At 42.8% G+C, this 20,858-nt stretch overlaps 1 protein-coding gene across 2 annotated transcripts in view; it reads left to right on the forward strand.

Annotated features, from left to right (window-relative positions):
• Nucleotides 1-20,346, forward strand: part of TIMM44 (translocase of inner mitochondrial membrane 44) — a 262,338-nt gene extending 241,992 nt beyond the window's left edge. For both annotated transcript variants that reach the window (XM_040417742.1, XM_040417741.1), the window contains one exon: nt 19,832-20,346. In XM_040417742.1, coding sequence (XP_040273676.1) covers nt 19,832-19,951 — 120 coding nt within the window. In that variant the 3' untranslated portion in view covers nt 19,952-20,346. The remainder of the gene's footprint in view (nt 1-19,831) is intronic.
• The last annotated feature ends 512 nt before the right edge of the window (nt 20,347-20,858 follow it).

The raw sequence follows: 20,858 nt of genomic DNA on the forward strand, positions 1-20,858 counted from the left end.
TTCGGTAAATTAGGTATTTTTTTATGCAAAAAAAAATAATATTTTGACTTCATTTTACCAGTGTCATGAAGTACAATATGTGACGAAAAAACTATCTCAGAATGGCCTGGATAAGTCAAAGCGTTTTAAAGTTATCACCACTTAAAGTGACACTGGTCAGATTTTCAAAAAATGGCCTGGTCCTTAAAGAGGACCTTTCACCAGAATAAAGTATCTAAACTGACTATACAGATGTGTAGAGCGGCACCCAGGGATCCCCCTGCACTTACTGTTATCCCCGGGCGCCGCTCCGTTCTCCAGTTATAGCCTCCGGTATTTTCATAGTTAGGCTCCACCCAGGGGAACCTGCCGGCGTCTCTTTCTCCTATGCTGTAGCGCTGGCCAATCGCAGGGCTCAGCTCAAATTATTCATACCACTGGCAAATTTAGACTTAAAGTTACTTTTATTCAACCAGCAAGTAATTTTTTGACGGGAAATGACATAGGTGTCTCCCAAAAGATAATAATACGATGTACAAGAGGCATTATTGTGAGAAAAAAAAGTGTCCAGTCCAAAACTATTCATACCCTTCACAAACGGTCAGTCTGTGGGAAAATCTAAAGTTCTATACCATTCCAAATAGTCCAAGCTGTTCTAAAGCATCCTAATTACCCTGATTAATTGGGAACAGCTGTTTTAATAAACTCAACAGGTGAAAAACAGCAGCTCTCTGCAGTTGGTTTGTGGACAGTCATGGCTAAGACAAAGGAGCTCAGTGAGGACCTGCGGCTGCGCATTGTGGCTGCTCACAAGTCAGGAAAGGGCTACAAGGCCATTTCTAAATGTTTTCAAGTTCCAGTAGCTACAGTGCAAAGTATTATAAAAAAAATACAAGATGTTCCGCATTGTGGAAAAATTCAGAGGACGTGGTCGGAAGCCAAAAGTGACACCTGTGCTGGCCAAGAGGATAGTTTGAGAGGTGAAAAAGAATCCAAGGATCACCACCAAGGCTATCCTGCTGGTGGCAATGTCTCAAGACGGACAATCCAACGGACACTGCACACTGCTGGGTTCCTCAGATGCAGACCAAGGAGGACGCCACTTCTCCAGATAAGGCACACAAAAGCTCGCTTTGCCTTTGCAAAAGCTCATCTGGACAAAGACGACGACTTCTGGTCTTCTGTGTTATGGTCAGATGAAACAAAAATTGAATTGTTTGGTCACAATGATGTTTCCTTCATTTGGTGTAAAAAAAGGAGAAGCCTTCAACCCAAAGAACACCATCCCCACTGTGAAACATGGTGGTGGGAACCTAATGCTTTGGGGGTGTTTTTCAGCCAATGAACCAGAGAACCAAATCACAGTAAACGGCACCATGTAAAAAGAGCAATACATGAGAATTCTCAACGACAACATCAGGCAGTCTGCAGAGAAACTGGCATTGGGCACCAGTGGACATTTCAGCATGACAATGACCCAAAACACACAGCAAAAGTGGTGAAGAAATGGTTAGCAGACAACAACATTAACGTTTTGGAGTGGCCCAGCCAGAGTCCAGACTTGAATCCAATTAAGAATCTGTGGAGGGAACTAAAGATCAGGGTGATGGCAAGAAGACCCTCCAACCTGACAGATTTGGTGCTCATTGCTGAAGCTGAATGGGCAAAAATACCTGTGGAGACATGCAAAAAGTTGGTCTGCAATTATAGGAAGCGTTTGATTGCTGTAATAGCCAATAAAGGCTTTTCTATTGATTATTGAGAAGGGTGAGAATAATTTTGGACTGGACACTTTTTGCTTAAATGTAAATAAAAGCTGAGAAATGTTTTTTTTCCACAATAATGCCTCTTGTACATCGTCGTATTATATTTTGAGAGAAACCTATGTTATTTCCCGTCAAAAAAATTCTTGCTGGTTGAATAAAAGTTATGAATAAAATTTGCCAGGGGTATGAATAATTATGGGCAGCACTGTATATGAAGAATGTTAGAAGGGTTCTGCACTTTGTTTGATCATCAGCATCTGATCGGCGGGGGTCTGACACCCGGGACCCCCGCTGATCAGCTGTTTGAGAAGGCAGTGGCGCTCCAGCAGCGCCGTGGCCTTGTCACTGTTTACCGCCGGCCCAGTGACGTCACGACTTGTATCAACTGGCCTGGTCGGGGCTAAGCTCCATTAAGGGAACGGAGCTTAGCCACGCCGAGGCCTCGCCGATCAGATGCTGATGATCTATCCAGAGGTCATCAGTTTAAACAAAGTGCAGAACCCCTTTAAGTAATAACTATTTTATAAGGTATCATTTTCACTCTCCATCTTAAAAGCAACGAAACATATATTCAAATATATGGTGAAACATATCGACTCAATTTACCGCTATAATGTGTCATGAGAAAACAATCTCAGAATGGCTTGGAGAAGTAAGAGTTCCAAAATTATTACAACATGGCAAATGCCAGATTTACAGAAATGGTCCTTAAAGGGGTACTCCCATCACAATGATCACTGTTTAATCTGGTAATGATATGACGGTGATCATTTTTGTAAATATAATGTATTAGCCAATTCCCTCCCTTTTTGATAAAATTCTTCCCCTCCTACCTCAGTGTTGTCATTGTGTCTCCTCTAGTTATGGCCACCTCTTGCCTGCCGAATGCAGGGGCCGCGCATGCACAGAGTAACCACATTGATCAAGTGGCTGGCCTCTCCTTTCTTTCATGAACGCGCACGGCGCCCGACTGTTCTTTATTGCCTTGTGCTGATACTGAAACAGAGCCGCGCATGCTCTGTTTGCTGTGCAGACTTGGGAGAGAGCGAGGACGTGCTGGAGTAGTGTCAGATTACACTCTGCTCTGCCATGTAGTGAAAGAATGTGCTCAGCGTGTCACGTCCTCCAGCTCTCTCACCGAGCAGACCTCGCTATTGTGCTCTGTCCCCTTGTCACTGGCACCTTGAACCTAAAGGTCACATGACAGCTGGTCCCACTCCTTCTCTGATAAGGTGCCCCCCTGCTTTGCGCTTCTTGACATTAGCATGTGCTGATGTCCAACTGCCCCACACAAGCTGTAAGTTGTATGAAATAGTAATGTGGCCCCAAGAGAAGTCAACGGGGCCACACTGCACCTCCACATGCCTCTGCTTTCATTGTGATATGTTTTAGGGGAGAATACTGCTGGATAGAAGTGTCCTATATTTGCACTATATGGCGGCACTTCTGTATCATAGTGTCATTCTGTATCATAGTGCCATATAATGGCACCATATGGCAGCACACAGAGAACAGAACTGCAATGTGGCTCCAATAGAAGTCTATGGGGCTATACACTACCTCTGCATGCCTCTAATTGCATTATGGACTGTTCTAGTAGAGAATACTTCTGAATTATGGTGCTATATAAAACCATATGGCGGCACAGAGTGTACTTGAGACTTTACAAAGCAAGAATTTCCCATTCCCCACTTCTGTTTACTCTACACGGTTAAATGACCCGCCATCTCTCTGTTAGGGCTCATGCACACGATTGTGTGCTGGCCGTTCCATGCATTGGGGACCGCAATATGCAGTCCCCAGTGCACGGGCAACATCCGTGCGGCTGCCACAGACTGATCCCAGACGGGTCCGTGATCCATCCGTTCCGCAAAAAAGTAGTGCAAGCACTACTTTTTGGCGTTGTGGCGGCACGGCCAGAAACACCACGGAAGCACCCTGAGGCGCTTCCATGGGGTTTCGCTCAGTGCACCGCATCTCCTGAATCGCGGACCCATTGAAGTGAATTGGTCCGTGATGCGGGGCGTACAGACGACAGATGTAGCTGAGCTCTATATAAAGCGGTTCAGGGAAGACTGGTGTAGCAGAGCTGTATATGAAGTAATTCAAACACCTTGCTGGTAGTGGAGAGAGAGACAGATGTAGCAGAGCTGTATGTGAATCAGTTCAGCCACAGTGCTAGTGGGGGAGGAAAAGACAGATGTAGCAGAGATGTATATAAAGCGATTCAGGGAAGACTGGTGTAGCAGAGCTGTATAGAAGGTGGTTCAGACACAGTGGTGGTGGGAGAGAGAAATAGACAGATGTAGCAGAGCTGTATGTAAATCAGTTCAGCCACAGTGCTAGTGGGGGAGAAAAAGACAGATGTAGCAGAGATATATATATAAAGCGATTCAGGGAAGACTTGCAGGATAACAGGCCGAACTGGATTGACAAATGTCTTTTTTCGGCCTTATGTACTATGTTACTGGTGTAGCAGAGCTGTATAGAAGGTGGTTCAGGCACAGTGGTGGTGGGAGAGAGAAATAGACAGATGTAGCACAGCTGTATGTAAATCGGTTCAGCCACAGTGCTAGTGGGGGAGGAAAAGACAGATGTAGCAGAGATGTATATAAAGCGATTCAGGGACGACTGGTGTAGCAGAGCTGTATATCAAGCGATTCAGGGAAGACTGGTGTAGCAGAGCTATATATCAAGCGATTCAGGGAAGACTGGTGTAGCAGAGCTGTATATCAAGCGATTCAGGGAAGACTGGTGTAGCAGAGCTGTATATCAAGCGATTCAGGGAAGACTGGTGTAGCAGAGCTGTATAGGAGGAGGTTCAGGCACAGTGCTGGTGGGAGAGAGAAATAGAGAGATGTAGCAGAGCTGTATATGAAGTGATTTCAACAAAGTGCTGATATTGGTGAATAATACAGATGTAGCAGAGATGTAAGAGAAGAGATTCAGGGAAGACCGAGCAGAGCTGTATATGCATATATACAGATAAAAGGTCTAAGGTTTATACATAACTGTAGTAGAGCTGTATTGGATAAAAATCTGCGTCAGTGGGGGATGGTCATGTTTTATGGGCGTCAAAAGCATAGAATCCGCAAAACACGGATATTTGCAATGTGCGAACCGCACATCACAGACACTATAATAGAAAATGCCTTTTCTGGTCTGCAGTTGCGGACAAGAATAGGACATGTTCTATTTTTTTCAGGAACGGAATTGCGGATCCCGAAAAAACAGATGCAGATCCCGGAAATGCGGATTCGCATCCGTTCCAGCCCCATTGATAGTGAATTTGCGGACTCAAATTACGGACGTGTGAATGGACCCTTTAGGGCTGTTTCACATGAGCGGATGCCGTGCGTGACATCCGCTCTGTGAATGACAGCCAAGACCCGATGCAGACTGCAGAAGCACGGAGCATTAACATGACTGATAATGCACCGTGTCTCTCTGTGATCTCTTTGCTACGAAATCACAGTGAGATAAAGTTGTCACTGTGATTTCGTAGTAAAGAGATCACAGAGAGGCACGGAGCCTCATCAATCATGTTAATGCTCCGTGCTTCTGCAGTCTGCATCGGGTCTTGGCTCTCATTCACGGAGCGGATGTCACGCACGGCATCCGCTCGTGTGAAACAGCCCTTAGACTGCAGGACAAAACATGTTACTGTCTTAGCTCATTCCCATGGCTCTCTGAGTGATGATTCCCCAGCAGAGGGGAGGGGCCTCACAGACACTGCAGGCTGCCAGACTGATGAGTCATACTCTCCACATGAACAAGCACGCAAGGACAGAGTTCTCAGTGTGATGTCATAAGGAGGTGTGGCCGGCCTTCGCTCAAACTGCCTAAGCCTGCCCAGCCTTAGCAGCAGGAATCCAGGAAGTGAACAGCATAGCTGGCTGCAGGTAAGGATGAAAGAGCAAGATGGGAATACCCCTTTAAAAGGGATTTCAGATTTTTTTTTTTTGTTTGTTTTTTACTGATGGCATATACTCTGGATAGGTCATCATTATCTGATCGATGGGGTCTGACACCCAGGGACCCGCCAATCAGCTGTTTTGAGAAGGCAGTGGTGCTCCTGTGAGCGCTGCAGTCTTCTCACAACTCACCAAGCACATCGCTGTACATAGTATAGCAGCTGTGCTTGGTATCGCAGCTCAGCCCCATTCACTTGAATGGGACTGAGCTGCTTCTAGGCATCGTGAACGATGGATTTGATGTGACTGGCCTGAGAAAAGCAGAGAGAAGTCTCCTCGAACAGCTGAATGGCGGGGGTCCTGGGTGTCGGACCCCTACCAATTAGATACTGATGACCTCAGGGTAGGTCATCTTTAACCTATTTAGGACAAAGGGCTACACCCTAATGTCCCGATCCTTAAGGAAACAGGACGTACCGGTATGTCCAAATCATTGAGCAGGCACCTTGGCTAAATGCGCGGGGGTCCCCCCGTGTTGGCGATCGCCGCAAACCGCAGGTCACTGCAGGTTTGCGGCTTTTTATGGTGGTGCAGCGGGCGGTGATGCCATCGGGTCCCCCCTACAGCCCCACGGGGACCCGATGGCATCACCGCCCGCCGCCACACCATAAAAAGCCGCAAACCTGCAGTGAACTGCGGTTTGCGGCTATCGCCAACACGGTGGGGACCCTTCCTGAGGCATCGGCGCTGCCTTCCTGTCACGAGCCTGTGAGATCCAGCCCCCTGGATCTCATAGGCCGGAAGCTGTATGAGTAATACACACTGTATTACTCATACAGCCAATGCATTCCAATACAGAAGTATTGGAATGCATTGTAAAGGATTAGACCCCCAAAAGTTGAAGTACCAAAGTGGGACAAAAACTTAAGTGAAGAAAAAGTTGGAAAAAAAAAGTATTCCCCCCAAAAAATTAAAAGTTTCAAGTAAAAACGGTGACAAAACAGCTATTTCTTGTTACCTTGCCTCACAAAAAGTGTAATATAGAGCAACCAAAAATTATATGTACCCTAAAATAGTACCAACAAAACTTCTACCCTATCCCGTAGTTTCTAAAATGGGGTCACTTTTTTGGAGTTTCTACTCTAGGGGGGCTTCAAATGGGACATGGTGTCAAAAAAACAGTCCAGCAAAATCCTCCTTCCAAAAACCGTATGGCATTCCTTTCCTTCTGCGCCCTGCTGTGTGCCCGTACAGCGGTTTACGACCACATATGGGCTGTTTCTGTAAACTACAGAATCAGAGCCATAAATATTGAGTTTGGTTTGGCTGTTAACCCTTGCTTTGTAACTGGAAAAAAATTATTAAAATAGAAAATCTGCCAAAAAAGTGAAATTTTGAAATTGTATCTCTATTTTCCATAAATTATTGTGGAACACCTAAAGGGTGAATAAAGTTTGTAAAATCAGTTTTGAATACCTTGAGGGGTGTAGTTTCTACAATGGGGTCACTTTTTTGGAGTTTCTACTCTAGGGGTGCATCAGGGGGGCTTCAAATGGGACATGGTGTGTCCTAAAGGGGTTAAAAAAAAACTCAGAAAACCCATTTAACTTCTTAAGGACACAGCCTTATTTGACCTTAAGGACCAGGCAATTTTTTTGCAAATCTGACCAGTGTCACTTTAAGTGGTGATAACTTTAAAACGCTTTGACTTATCCAGGCCATTCTGAGATCGTTTTTTCGTCACATATTGTACTTCATGACACTGGTAAAATGAAGTAAAAAAAACATTTTTATTTATTAAAAAAAATACCAAATTTGCCAAAAAATTTGAAAAATTAGCAAATTTCCAAGTTTCAATTTCTCTACTTCTATAATACATATTAATACCTACCAAAATAGTTATTACTTTACATTTCCCATATGTGTACTTCATGTTAGGATCATTTTAGGAATGACATTTTTTTTTTGGGGGACGTTACAAGGCTTAGAAGTTTAGAAGTAAATCTTGAAATTTCGCAGAACCAACTTTTTAAGGACCAGTTCCGGTCTGAAGTCACTTTGTGAGGCTTACATAATAGAAACCACCCAAAAATGACCCTATTCTAGAAACTACACCCCTCAAGGTATTCAAAACAGATTTTTACAAACATCGTTAACCCTTTAGGTGTTCCACAAGAATTAATAGAAAATAGATAAAATTTCCAAATTTCACTTTTTTGGCAGATTTTCCTTTTTAATATTTTTTTTCCAGTTACAAAGCAAGGGTTAACAGCCAAACCAAACTCAATATTTATGACCCTGATTCTGTAGTTTACAGAAACACCCCATATGTGGTCGTAAACTGCTGTACGGGCACACGGCAGGGTGCAGAAGGAGAGGAATGCCATACGGTTTTTGGAAGGCAGATTTTGCTGGACTGGTTTTTTGACATCATGTCCCATTTGAAGCCCCCTTGATGCACCCCTAGAGTAGAAACTCCAAAAAAGTGACCCCATTTTAGAAACTACGGGATAGGGTGGAAGTTTTGTTGGTACTAGTTTTAGGGTACATATAATTTTTTGTTGCTCTATATTACACTTTTTGTGAGGCAAGGTAACAAGAAATAGGTGTTTTGGCACCGTTTTTTTTTTTTGTTATTTACAACATTCATCTGACAGGTTAGATCATGTGGTATTCTTATAGAGCAGGTTGTCACGGACGCGGCGATACCTAATATGTATACAATTTTTTTATTTATGTAAGTTTTACACAATGATTTCATTTTTGAAACAAAACAAATCATGTTTTAGTGTCTCCATAGTCTGAAAGTTTTTTCAGTTTTTGGGCGATTATCTTAGGTAGGGTCTCATTTTTTGCAGGATGAGATGACTGGCACTATTTTGGGGTGCATATGACTTTTTGATCGCTTGCTATTACACTTTTTATGGTGTAAAGTGACAAAAAATTGTTTATTTAGCACAGTTTTTTTTTTTTTTACGGTATTCACCTGAGGGGTTAGGTCATGTGATATTTTTATAGAGCAACTTATTACGGACGCCGCGATACCTAATATGTATACTTTTTTTTATTTATGTAAGTTTTACACAATGATTTCATTTTTGAAACAAAAAAAAAAATAATGTTTTAGTGTTTCCATAGTCTGAGAGCCATAGTTTTTTCAGTTTTTGGGCGATTATCTTGGGTAGGGTATGATTTTTGCGGGATGAGATGACTGTTTGGCACTATTTTGGGGTGCATATGACTTTTTGATCGCTTGCTATTACACTTTTTGTGATGTAAGGTGACAAAAAATGGTTTATTTAGCACAGTTTTTATTTTTTACGGTGTTCATCTGAGGCGTTAGGTCATGTGATATTTTTATAGAGCCTGTCGATACGGACGCGGCGATACCTAATATGTATACTTTTTTTTATTTATGTAAGTTTTACTCAATAACAGCTTTTTTAACCGCTTGCCGCCACGCTAACGCCGAAAGGCGTCATTGCGGCGGCTCCCCCAGGCTACGCTAACGCCAATAGGCGTCATCTCGCGTGAGCCGAGATTTCCTGTGAACGCGCGCACACAGGCGCGCGCGCTCACAGGAATGGAGGGTAAGAGAGTTGATCTCCAGCCTGCCAGCGGCGATCGTTCGCTGGCAGGCTGGAGATGTGTTTTTTTTTTAACCCCTAACAGGTATATTAGACGCTGTTTTGATAACAGCGTCTAATATACCTGCTACCTGGTCCTCTGGTGGTCCCCTTTGTTTGGATCGACCACCAGAGGACACAGGTAGCTCAGTAAAGTAGCACCAAGCACCACTACACTATACTACACCCCCCCCCCGTCACTTATTAACCCCTTATTAGCCCCTGATCACCCCATATAGACTCCCTGATCACCCCCCTGTCATTGATTACCCCCCTGTCATTGATCAACCCCCTGTAAATCTCCATTCAGACGTCCGCATGATTTTTACGGATCCACTGATAGATGGATCGGATCCGCAAAACGCATCCGGACGTCTGAATGAAGCCTTACAGGGGCGTGATCAATGACTGTGGTGATCACCCCATATAGACTCCCTGATCACCCCCCTGTCATTGATTACCCCCCTGTCATTGATTACCCCCCTGTAAAGCTCCATTCAGACGTCCGCATGATTTTTACGGATCCACTGATAGATGGATCGGATCCGCAAGACGCATCCGGACGTCTGAATGAAGCCTTACAGGGGCATGATCAATGACTGTGGTGATCACCCCATATAGACTCCCTGATCACCCCCCTGTAAAGCTCCATTCAGATGTCCGCATGATTTTTACGGATGCACTGATAGATGGATCGGATCCGCAAAACGCATCCGGACGTCTGAATGAAGCCTTACAGGGGCATGATCAATGACTGTGGTGATCACCCCCCTGTCATTGATTACCCCCCTGTAAAGCTCCATTCAGATGTCCGCATGATTTTTACGGATGCACTGATAGATGGATCGGATCCGCAAAACGCATCCGGACGTCTGAATGAAGCCTTACAGGGGCATGATCAATGACTGTGGTGATCACCCCCCTGTCATTGATTACCCCCCTGTAACGCTCCATTCAGATGTCCGCATGATTTTTACGGATGCACTGATAGATGGATCGGATCCGCAAAACGCATCCGGACGTCTGAATGAAGCCTTACAGGGGCGTGATCAATGACTGTGGTGATCACCCCATATAGACTCCCTGATCACCCCCCTGTCATTGATTACCCCCCTGTCATTGATTACCCCCCTGTAAAGCTCCATTCAGACGTCCGCATGATTTTTACGGATCCACTGATAGATGGATCGGATCCGCAAAACGCATCCGGACGTCTGAATGAAGCCTTACAGGGGCATGATCAATGACTGTGGTGATCACCCCATATAGACTCCCTGATCACCCCCCTGTCATTGATTACCCCCCTGTAAAGCTCCATTCAGACGTCCGCATGATTTTTACGGATCCACTGATAGATGGATCGGATCCGCAAAACGCATCCGGACGTCTGAATGAAGCCTTACAGGGGCATGATCAATGACTGTGGTTATCACCCCATATAGACTCCCTGATCACCCCCCTGTCATTGATCACCCCCCTGTCATTGATCAACCCCCCTGTCATTGATCACCCCCCTGTCATTGATCACCCCTCTGTAAGGCTCCATTCAGACATTTTTTTGGCCCAAGTTAGCGGAATTATTATTATTTTTTTCTTACAAAGTCTCATATTCCACTAACTTGTGTCAAAAAATAAAATCTCACATGAACTCACCATACCCCTCACGGAAACCAAATGCATAACATTTTTTAGACATTTATATTCCAGACTTCTTCTCACGCTTTAGGGCCCCTAGAATGCCAGGGCAGTATAAATACCCCACATGTGACCCCATTTCGGAAAGAAGACACCCCCAGGTATTCCGTGAGGGGCATATTGAGTCCATGAAAGATTGAAATTTTTGTCCTAAGTTAGCGGAACGGGAGACTTTGTGAGAATAAAATTAAAAATATCAATTTCCGCTAACTTGTGCCAAAAAAAAAAAATTTCTATGAACTCGCCATGCCCCTCATTGAATACCTTGGGGTGTCTTCTTTCCAAAATGGGGTCACATGTGGGGTATTTATACTGCCCTGGCATTCTAGGGGCCCCAAAGCGTGAGAAGAAGTCTGGTATCCAAATGTCTAAAAATGCCCTCCTAAAAGGAATTTGGGCACCTTTGCGCATCTAGGCTGCAAAAAAGTGTCACACATCTGGTATCGCCGTACTCAGGAGAAGTTGGGGAATGTGTTTTGGGGTGTCATTTTACATATACCCATGCTGGGTGAGAGAAATATCTTGGTCAAATGCCAACTTTGTATAAAAAAATGGGAAAAGTTGTCTTTTGCCAAGATATTTCTCTCACCCAGCAAGGGTATATGTAAAATGACACCCCAAAACACATTCCCCAACTTCTCCTGAATACGGCGATACCACATGTGTGACACTTTTTTGCAGCCTAGGTGGGCAAAGGGGCCCATATTCCAAAGAGCACCTTTAGGATTTCACAGGTCATTTACCTACTTACCACACATTAGGGCCCCTGGAAAATGCCAGGGCAGTATAACTACCCCACAAGTGACCCCATTTTGGAAAGAAGACACCCCAAGGTATTCCGTGAGGGGCATGGCAAGTTCCTAGAATTTTTTTATTTTTTGTCACAAGTTAGTGGAAAATGCTGATTTTTTTTTTTTTTTCATACAAAGTCTCATATTCCACTAACTTGTGACAAAAAATAAAAACTTCCATGAACTCACTATGCCCATCAGCGAATACCTTGGGGTCTCTTCTTTCCAAAATGGGGTCACTTGTGGGGTAGTTATACTGCCCTGGCATTCTAGGGGCCCAAATGTGTGGTAAGGAGTTTGAAATCAAATTCTGTAAAAAATGACCTGTGAAATCCGAAAGGTGCTCTTTGGAATATGGGCCCCTTTGCCCACCTAGGCTGCAAAAAAGTGTCACACATCTGGTATTGCTGTACTCAGGAGAAGGTGGGCAATGTGTTTTGGGGTGTCATTTTACATATACCCATGCTGGGTGAGAGAAATGTCTTGGCAAAAGACAACTTTTCCCATTTTTTTATACAAAGTTGGCATTTGACCAAGATATTTATCTCACCCAGCATGGGTATATGTAAAATGACACCCCAAAACACATTCCTCAACTTCTCCTGAGTACGGAGATACCAGATGTGTGACACTTTTTTGCAGCCTAGGTGGGCAAAGGGGCCCACATTCCAAAGAGCACCTTTCGGATTTCACTGGTCATTTTTTACAGAATTTGATTTCAAACTCCTTACCACACATTTGGGCCCCTAGAATGCCAGGGCAGTATAACTACCCCACAAGTGACCCCATTTTGGAAAGAAGAGACCCCAAGGTATTTCGTGATGGGCATAGTGAGTTCATAGAAGTTTTTATTTTTTGTCACAAGTTAGTGGAATATGAGACTTTGTAAGAAAAAAAAAAATCATCATTTTCCGCTAACTTGTGACAAAAAATAAAAAGTTCTATGAACTCACTATGCCCATCAGCGAATACCTTAGGGTGTGTACTTTCCGAAATGGGGTCATTTGTGGGGTGTTTGTACTGTCTGGGCATTGTAGAACCTCAGGAAACATGACAGGTGCTCAGAAAGTCAGAGCTGCTTCAAAAAGCGGAAATTCACATTTTTGTACCATAGTTTGTAAACGCTATAACTTTTACCCAAACCATTTTTTTTTTACCCAAACATTTTTTTTTTATCAAAGACATGTAGAACTATAAAGTTAGAGCAAAATTTCTATATGGATCTCGTTTTTTTTGCAAAATTTTACAACTGAAAGTGAAAAATGTCATTTTTTTGCAAAAAAATCGTTAAATTTCGATTAATAACAAAAAAAGTAAAAATGTCAGCAGCAATGAAATACCACCAAATGAAAGCTCTATTAGTGAGAAGAAAAGGAGGTAAAATTCATTTGGGTGGTAAGTTGCATGACCGAGCAATAAACGGTGAAAGTAGTGTAGTGCCGATTTGTAAAAAAGGGCCTGGTCTTTAGGGGGGTATAAACCTGTGGTCCTTAAGTGGTTAAAACAAAAAAACTGATGTTTTAGTGTGCATATTCTGAGCCATAGTTTTTTTATTTTTTGGGGGGTGATAGTCTCAGGTAGGGGCTCATTTTTTGCGGGAGGAGGTGACGGTTAGATTGGTTCTATTTTGGTGGGTGTGCGCCTTTTTGATCGCTTGCTGTTGTACTTTTTGTGATGTAAGGTGACAAATGGTTTATTTTGCACAGTTTTTATTTTTTATTTTTTACGGGGTTCATCTGAGGTTTTAGGTCATGTGATATGTTTATAGAGCCGGTCGATACGGACGTGGCGATACCGAATATGTTAACTTTTTTTTTTTTACCCTATTTTTTACCAATTGTTTCTTTAAATTTATTTGGGGAAAATTACGTTTTTGTTTACTTTTACTTGAAACTTTTAATTTTTTTGTGGGGGAAACTTAGCTTTTTCAACTTTTTTTTTTTCACTTTATTTTTTGTCCCACTTTAGGACTTCAACTTTTGGGAGTCTAATCCTTTACAATGCATTCCAATACTTCTGTATTGGAATATATTGGCTGTATCAGTAATACAGTGAGTATTACTCATACAGCCTCCGGCCTGTGAGATCCAGGGGGCTGGATCTCACAGGCCACTCACAGGAAGGCAGCGGCAATGCCTCAGGAAGGCATCGCGCTGCCTTCCATGCCATCGGGTTTTCCCTACAACCCCATGGGGACCCGATGGCCCCACCGCCGCCCGCAACATGAAAAGCCGCAAACCGCAGGTCTGAATTTACCTGCGGTTTGCGGTGATCGCCGACACGGGGGGGGGGGGTCACGGGAGCCCCCCGCGCATTTAGCCAAGGTGCCTGCTCAATGATTTGAGCAGGCACCTTGTTTCGATCACTGCCCGCCGCGCGGCGGTGATCGGAAATACACAGGGCGTACAGGTACCAGGACATCAGGGCGTACCTGTACGCCCTGTGTCCGGAAGATTTTAGGGTGAAAACCAGATGTTTCTATCCTTGCTTTTAGGGTACTTTCACACTGACGGCAAAGAATTCCTGGCAGGCAGTTCCGTCGCCGGAACTGCCTGCCGAAACTGGCAAAATGTTTGCAAACTGATGGCATTTGTCAGACTGATCCGGATGCGGATCCGTCTGACAAATGCATTTAAATGCTGGATCCATCTCTCCGGTGTCTTCCGGAAAAACGGATCCGGTATAAAAAAAATTTTGCCTGATCCGTTTTGCCGGAACACTTAATGACAGATCCGGAACTAATACACTTCAATGTAAATTAATGACAGATCCGGCATGTGTTCAGTCTTTTTGGCCGGAGAGAAACTGCAGCATGCTACAGTATTTTCTCCGTCCTGAAATGGCAAAAAGACTGAATTGAACATCCTTATGCATACTGAACGGATTGCTCTCCATTCAGAATGCATTAGGATAAAACTGATCAGTTCTTTTCCGGTATTGAGCCCTGGGACGGAACTCAGTGCCGGAAAAGAATAACGCTAGTGTGAAAGTATCCTTACATGGGTATCCCTATAATAGGTATTGATAGTTCAGTATTTATCAATAAGATATTGCATTTGTGTCTGATCACTGGGTGGCTAATGGGGCTAGTAAACGTCACTAATGCCTAAAATGAGGAGGCAGTGTTGTAATGCCAACACAGTTCTAGATCCAGGAGCAGAGCAGATTTGGAAAAAAGTTGGACAGGACCACTGCCTTTTTATATTATCAGTCGATCATCATCATGCACTTTTAAGGGGTTGTCAGATTTATTTTTTTAATCTTTCTATGTTTCTAACTAGGCAAATGTAACAGCTTTCCAATTAACTCACTTTATCTCCAGTGGCTGGTTTCTCAGATTTCACTGAGGGTCACATGACCTGTGATGTCAGCTTCTCTCCCTGCTCTGATAATGTTCGTGCACAAGCCTGAGAGATCTGTGCACCAGACGTCACTGTGCTGGCCATACCCCCCTGCACTGCCAGCTGCTGCTTATTGCTCTCTCCTAGGATTCTTAACCTCTTCAGCAGCACAGACTCAGGGCTGAAGTGTTTACTGTGTAGCTGCAGGCAGTGAGGAGACAGATGCTGGGCACAGGAGCTGAAAGAGAATTTCTGCAGAACATTGCAGGTAGGGGGAAGATCCTGTGTGTATATTAGCAGTGTCATTGTACAGCTAGGACTTGTAGTTCTATACATACAACATGCTGCTGAGTCTCCCAGCAGGCAGACATGTCACTCAGGGCAGTACTTGTATTCACTCCCTTGGCAGTGCAGGGGAAGGTGCAGAGATTGTTTGTTTTTATTGCAAGTAAACAAAGGGCCAGAAGAGAACCAGGTAAATGAGGAAATAGATATTTTTTTGCCTAAAACTTGCTTAGCTATATATCGTTGACCATCAGATTTACAGTGCTATATCTTTTTTTTTCCATAACTCTGACAACCCTTTTAATGTCAGGAGAATAAAACAGTTTGCTACTTTCACATTGTATGGTCAGGTTAAAAAAAATTCTGTATAGAATAGTGCATAATGCAACTATTTTCTTACAGTAAAAAGCAAATAACTTTGGAATGCTTCCACTCATCTAACCAATTCTGACATTGTACATCATGTTAGTGGTAGGTTTGGGTAGATATGTTTTACCTTCTTTTTATATTTTTTTTATCCAAACTTTAGAAAAACTCACAATTTTCTAAATTTTAACTTCTCTGCTTTTAAGACAGTGATACCTCACAAAAGTTATTTTTTTTTAGAAGCAATTTTTCAAGAATATTTCCAAAATTAAACATAAGGACCAATCTAGTGTTGACGTGACTTTGAGAGGCTTACGTAATAGAAATCTAACATAAATGACCCCATTTTAGAAACTACACCCCTAAAATTATTCAAAACTGATTTTAGAAAGTTTAACCGTTTAAGTGTTCCATGGGAATTAAAGCAACCATATTTTCCTGTAACACTGCAAAGGTAACAGAAAAGCAATATTTATTACCCTGATTCTGCAGTTTAAAGAAACACCGCATATTTGATCATAAACTGCTGTATAGGTTCAAAGCGGGGCTCAGAAGAGAAGGAGCACCATTTGGCTTTTGGAGGGCAGATTTTGCTGGATTGGTTTTAAGAGACCCTAAGTGGAAACCCCCCAAAAAGTGATCATATCTTGGAAACCACACACCGCAAGGAATTTATTGAGGGGTGTACTGAGCTTTAACCCCACAGGCGTTAAATCGAATTTAGATCACTTGGCTGTGAAAATGAAAATTTTAATTTTTTCCAATAATTTTTTTTTTCATTCACATTGACATTCAATTCACATTTTTCATTTTCACAAGGGGTAACAGGAGAAAAAGCACCCCAAAATTGTGATTGTAAACTGCTGTATGGGCACACCGCAAGGCACCATTTCACTTTTGAAGGGCAGATTTCTCGGGTGCCATGTCATGCAGAGCTTCTAGGGTACATTGTAAAAAAGAAATAACGTACCCCATTTTGGAAACTAAACCCTTCAAGCAATTCATCTAGGAGTATGATTGTTTTGACCACACAGGTGCTTCATAGAATCTTTTAAGATTTTGAACATGAAATTAAAAATTATATTATACTTCAGTTAAATGTAGTTTTAGTCTCAAATCTTTTATTTTCACAATGGGTAACAGAAGAAAAAGCATCCCAATTTTTGTTACATTACTTTATTCTGCTGGTCAGTACGGTTATAGGGATACAAATGTAAGTTTTGCTACTTTTACACAAAGCATTTTTGAAAAAATGTTTGTTTTTATTTTGTACTGCATTCAACTGATGGGGTAGATCATGTGATATTTGTATAGAGCAGGTCATTATGGGGACTGCCAATCCCTTCACTGGCTCCCCATTGTCCAGGGAATTTAGTTCAAAATTCTAACAAATACGTATAAAGCCATCCACAACCTGTCCCCTCCATACATCTCTGAGCTACTTTCCCGATACATCCCCACATGGCATCTCCAATCCTCACAAGACATCCTGCTCTCCTCTCCTCTTATCACCTCTTCCTACATCCGCCTCTAAAATTTCTCCCTTGCATCTCCCATACTCTGGAACTCTCTACCCCAACATATCAGACTCTAACCTACAGTGGAATCCTTTAAAAGAAACCTGAAAACTCCCCTCTTAAGACAAGCCTACAACCAGTGACCCTGCTGCTACTATACCGCCATGACCAACTTAACCCTCACCTAATGTGTCCTTCCTCCATACCTTGTAGATTGTAAGCCCTCATCAGCAGCGCCCTCTCTCCTTCTGTACCAGTCTGTAACTCGTCTTGTTCATGCTTAGTGCAGTTGTCTGTATTATGTATGTATACCCATTATCAGATGTACATCGCAATGGAATGAATGGCGCTTTAATAATAATAATAATAATAATGCATTAATACCATGTATGTCTATTTTTATTTTAGTTTTAGTTTTATGCAATGAAAGCTTTTTGTGCAACCATTACCTGAGATCTATTTTTTTCCCTCCTAATGGTCTTGTGTAAGGGCTTGTTTTTTGTGGGATAAGGTGACGTTTTCATTGGTACCATTTTAGGGTACATACAACTTTTTGATCACTTTTGGGGGGCAAGGTGACCAAAAAATGGCTATTCTGGTATAGTTTTTAGTTATATTTTTTATTGCATTCACTTGACGGGGTAGATCATTGGATACCTTATTGTTTTTAGAATTGTAAATGTCTTGATTATGGGAATTTCATTTGAAACTTTTATTTTAAAAAAAAAGAAGTTTTTTTTGTATTTTTAGAACTTAAACCTCGGAGGGTCTGAGGCTGTGCCTCATAGGCTCCCAGACAAGACAGACTCAGAGGCCTTTATAAGGCTTCCAGGTGACATGGGAACCATCCACCTCCTGCGATTGCATCACATCAACATTGACCATGTTGTCTAAAGCTAGTTTCACACTAGTGGCAGGGGACTCCTGCCACTAGTTCACGCGTGCCCCCAGACTGCCGCTCCGTCCCCATTGACTATAATGGGTAATGGGGGCAGAGTTCTGGAGGCAGCGCACGCCGAGAGGCCGCCGGACTAAAAGTACTGCATGCCTCTCGGCGTGCGCTGCCGTGCTGCCGCCGGAACTCTGTAGTCAATGGGGACGGAGCGGCAGTCCAGGGGCACAGTGACACTCCTGTGCCCCCTCTATCAGACATATACGGTGGAATGCAAAAATGCTTTGTTCCCTGCACCGACATGTATGGCATGTTACCCATAATATGCAAGGTGAAGTTTGTCTATAGCTGTTACTGCATAAACATCTGCAAGTTTCTATAGAAAGCAGATAAGTGCCTTCTTCCTATCGGCCTCTCCATCTTCGGCCAGAGACCAACTGTGCACTAGCATGACTTCATAGTCAAAACTGGAAGTTTGGCAAAGTGGCAGGGCTTAACACCCAGTCCACTTTAATGGACAGTCGGAGCACTGTGAAAGAGGCAAAAACTGCAAAACTTCATCAGTTTCTTACAAAACCTCCCCCTGTGTGTGTGCAGGTATACTATACACTACCAAGTTGAATTTGGTTCTTTTCTGTTTGCTATGTCTCTGTCTCTTTGGCAGGTGCAGTGTATTTGAGTGCAAGAGACATCACATTGAGGTGATTTGCCTGGTCACATAACCCTCGATCAGTAGCCATTTTACGGAGAAAACCTCTGTGTGTACAGCACAATAGACCTTGCAAACAAGGGGATGTATCTTTATGAAATATAGAGTATGGCACCGAATTTCAACAATGATTATATTAGTGAGTTCAACATAGGCATCTCACAACACATTGGTCAACAGTATTCAGAAAGTGGCCCAACTCCGTTTAAAGAGCATCTGTCATCAGATTTGTACCTTTAAAACTGTCTCACCTATTGCATTTGCACTTGACGGCTGAAAGGCATCTGTGTTGGTCCCACGTTCATATGTGACAACATTGTTGGGAAAAATGATGTTTTAATATATGCAAATGAGCCTCTAGGAACAATTAGAGCATTGCCATTGCACCTAGAGGTTCTGCTCTCTGCAACTGCCAAGCCCTGTAAATTTTGACTGGGCCAGGCATGATCGCGTTTACATGCCTGGCCCGGTCAATCAAAGTAGTGAGGACACGGCAGTAGCAGAGACAGCAGAGCCTCTAGGTGTAAAGCCATTTACATGTAATAAAACATAATTTTTCTCAGCAATGCAGGCACATATGAATATGGGACCAAAACGGATGCCTAGTGCACATGCAACATGTCAGAAAGTATCATTGGTACAAATCTGCTGACAGATGCCGTTTTGTGTGATCAATCAATGATGGGGAGCATGGTGGCTCAGTGGTTAGCACTGGTGCCTTGCAGCGCTGGGTTCCTAGGTTTAAATCCGACCAGGGACAATATCTGCATGGAGTTTGTATTTTCTCCCCGTTTTTGATTTTAAGTAGATTGTGTGTTTAGTAGGTCTGGACATATAAAATCCCACATAGTCTCACATGTTCACTAGGAGAACAGTAGGAAGTAAACAATGGAAGAAAGTTCTGTTAATTCTTTTTAAACACTTTTTATTTTTTTTCTTCTCCCCTATAGGATAAAGTTTTACGCATGCTCTATGTGTGGGCTCTTTGTCGAGATCAAGATGAACTTAATCCTTATGCAGCTTGGAGGCTTTTAGATATTTCTTCATCTGCTTCTGAACAGATCCTTTGATGACATCCTGGTGGTTTTTCTGAACTGAAATATGTTTGCCCTATTAAAGCAGTCTCGGAGAAAAAGAAACTGAGAGTTGTATTCTGCAAAGAACGCTGAAATATTACATTCTCTCCTTAAGCGAGAGTAAAATTTGCTACCATATTGGTTAGATCCAACTGTTGGGATATGCCTGACTCTGATCATCTTATCTAAAATTTGCGTTAACTCCACATTTTCCTCATTATATGAATAATGTGATGTAGAATGTCTATGTATGTCCTCTGAGATTTCTAATTTTGAATAGGGCTTTAAGTACACTGCTGTCTTGTTCTGAATGAATAAGTTGTTACGTCTGTTTGTCTTATGTATTGTAAAATAAGTTTTTCTTTCTGCCAAATGGAAAATTAATAATATTGGATGGAACAATACGGATCCTTTTGATATGTTTACAGTTAAATGTGTTATTACATAGTTACATTGTTGGTAAGGTTGGAAAAAGACACATATCCTTCAAGTCCAACATACAATCCATGTTGACCCAGAGGAAGACAAAAATAAACCCCTCTGTTGTAAAGTAGATACCATATTAACGGAGAAAACTCCTTCCTAACTACAAATATAGTAATTAGAATAACTCTTAAAGGGGTTGTCCGGGATTGGGGACATTGCTGTAAGAGAACACCAAGCACATAAATATTACATACAGTCCTGTCATACCTTTGCAGGACTTTTCTGATGCCCCGTTTTCTTGTCCTAAATTCTCTGCCGGAAGTGCCACTTTTCAAAGATTCAGTGACGTACCGGGTCCCTTTCTGCAGAGCGAAGCCTCTGCTTCCGCTTCGCAGGGAGCCCGGTGACGTCACAGCCAGCCTCAGTGATTATGCAGAGCGCACTGAGGGGCGGAAACTAGGCGGCAACACATTGC

This window comes from Bufo bufo, chromosome 2 (genome assembly GCF_905171765.1).
Source record: "Bufo bufo chromosome 2, aBufBuf1.1, whole genome shotgun sequence".
Taxonomy (NCBI): domain Eukaryota; kingdom Metazoa; phylum Chordata; class Amphibia; order Anura; family Bufonidae; genus Bufo; species Bufo bufo.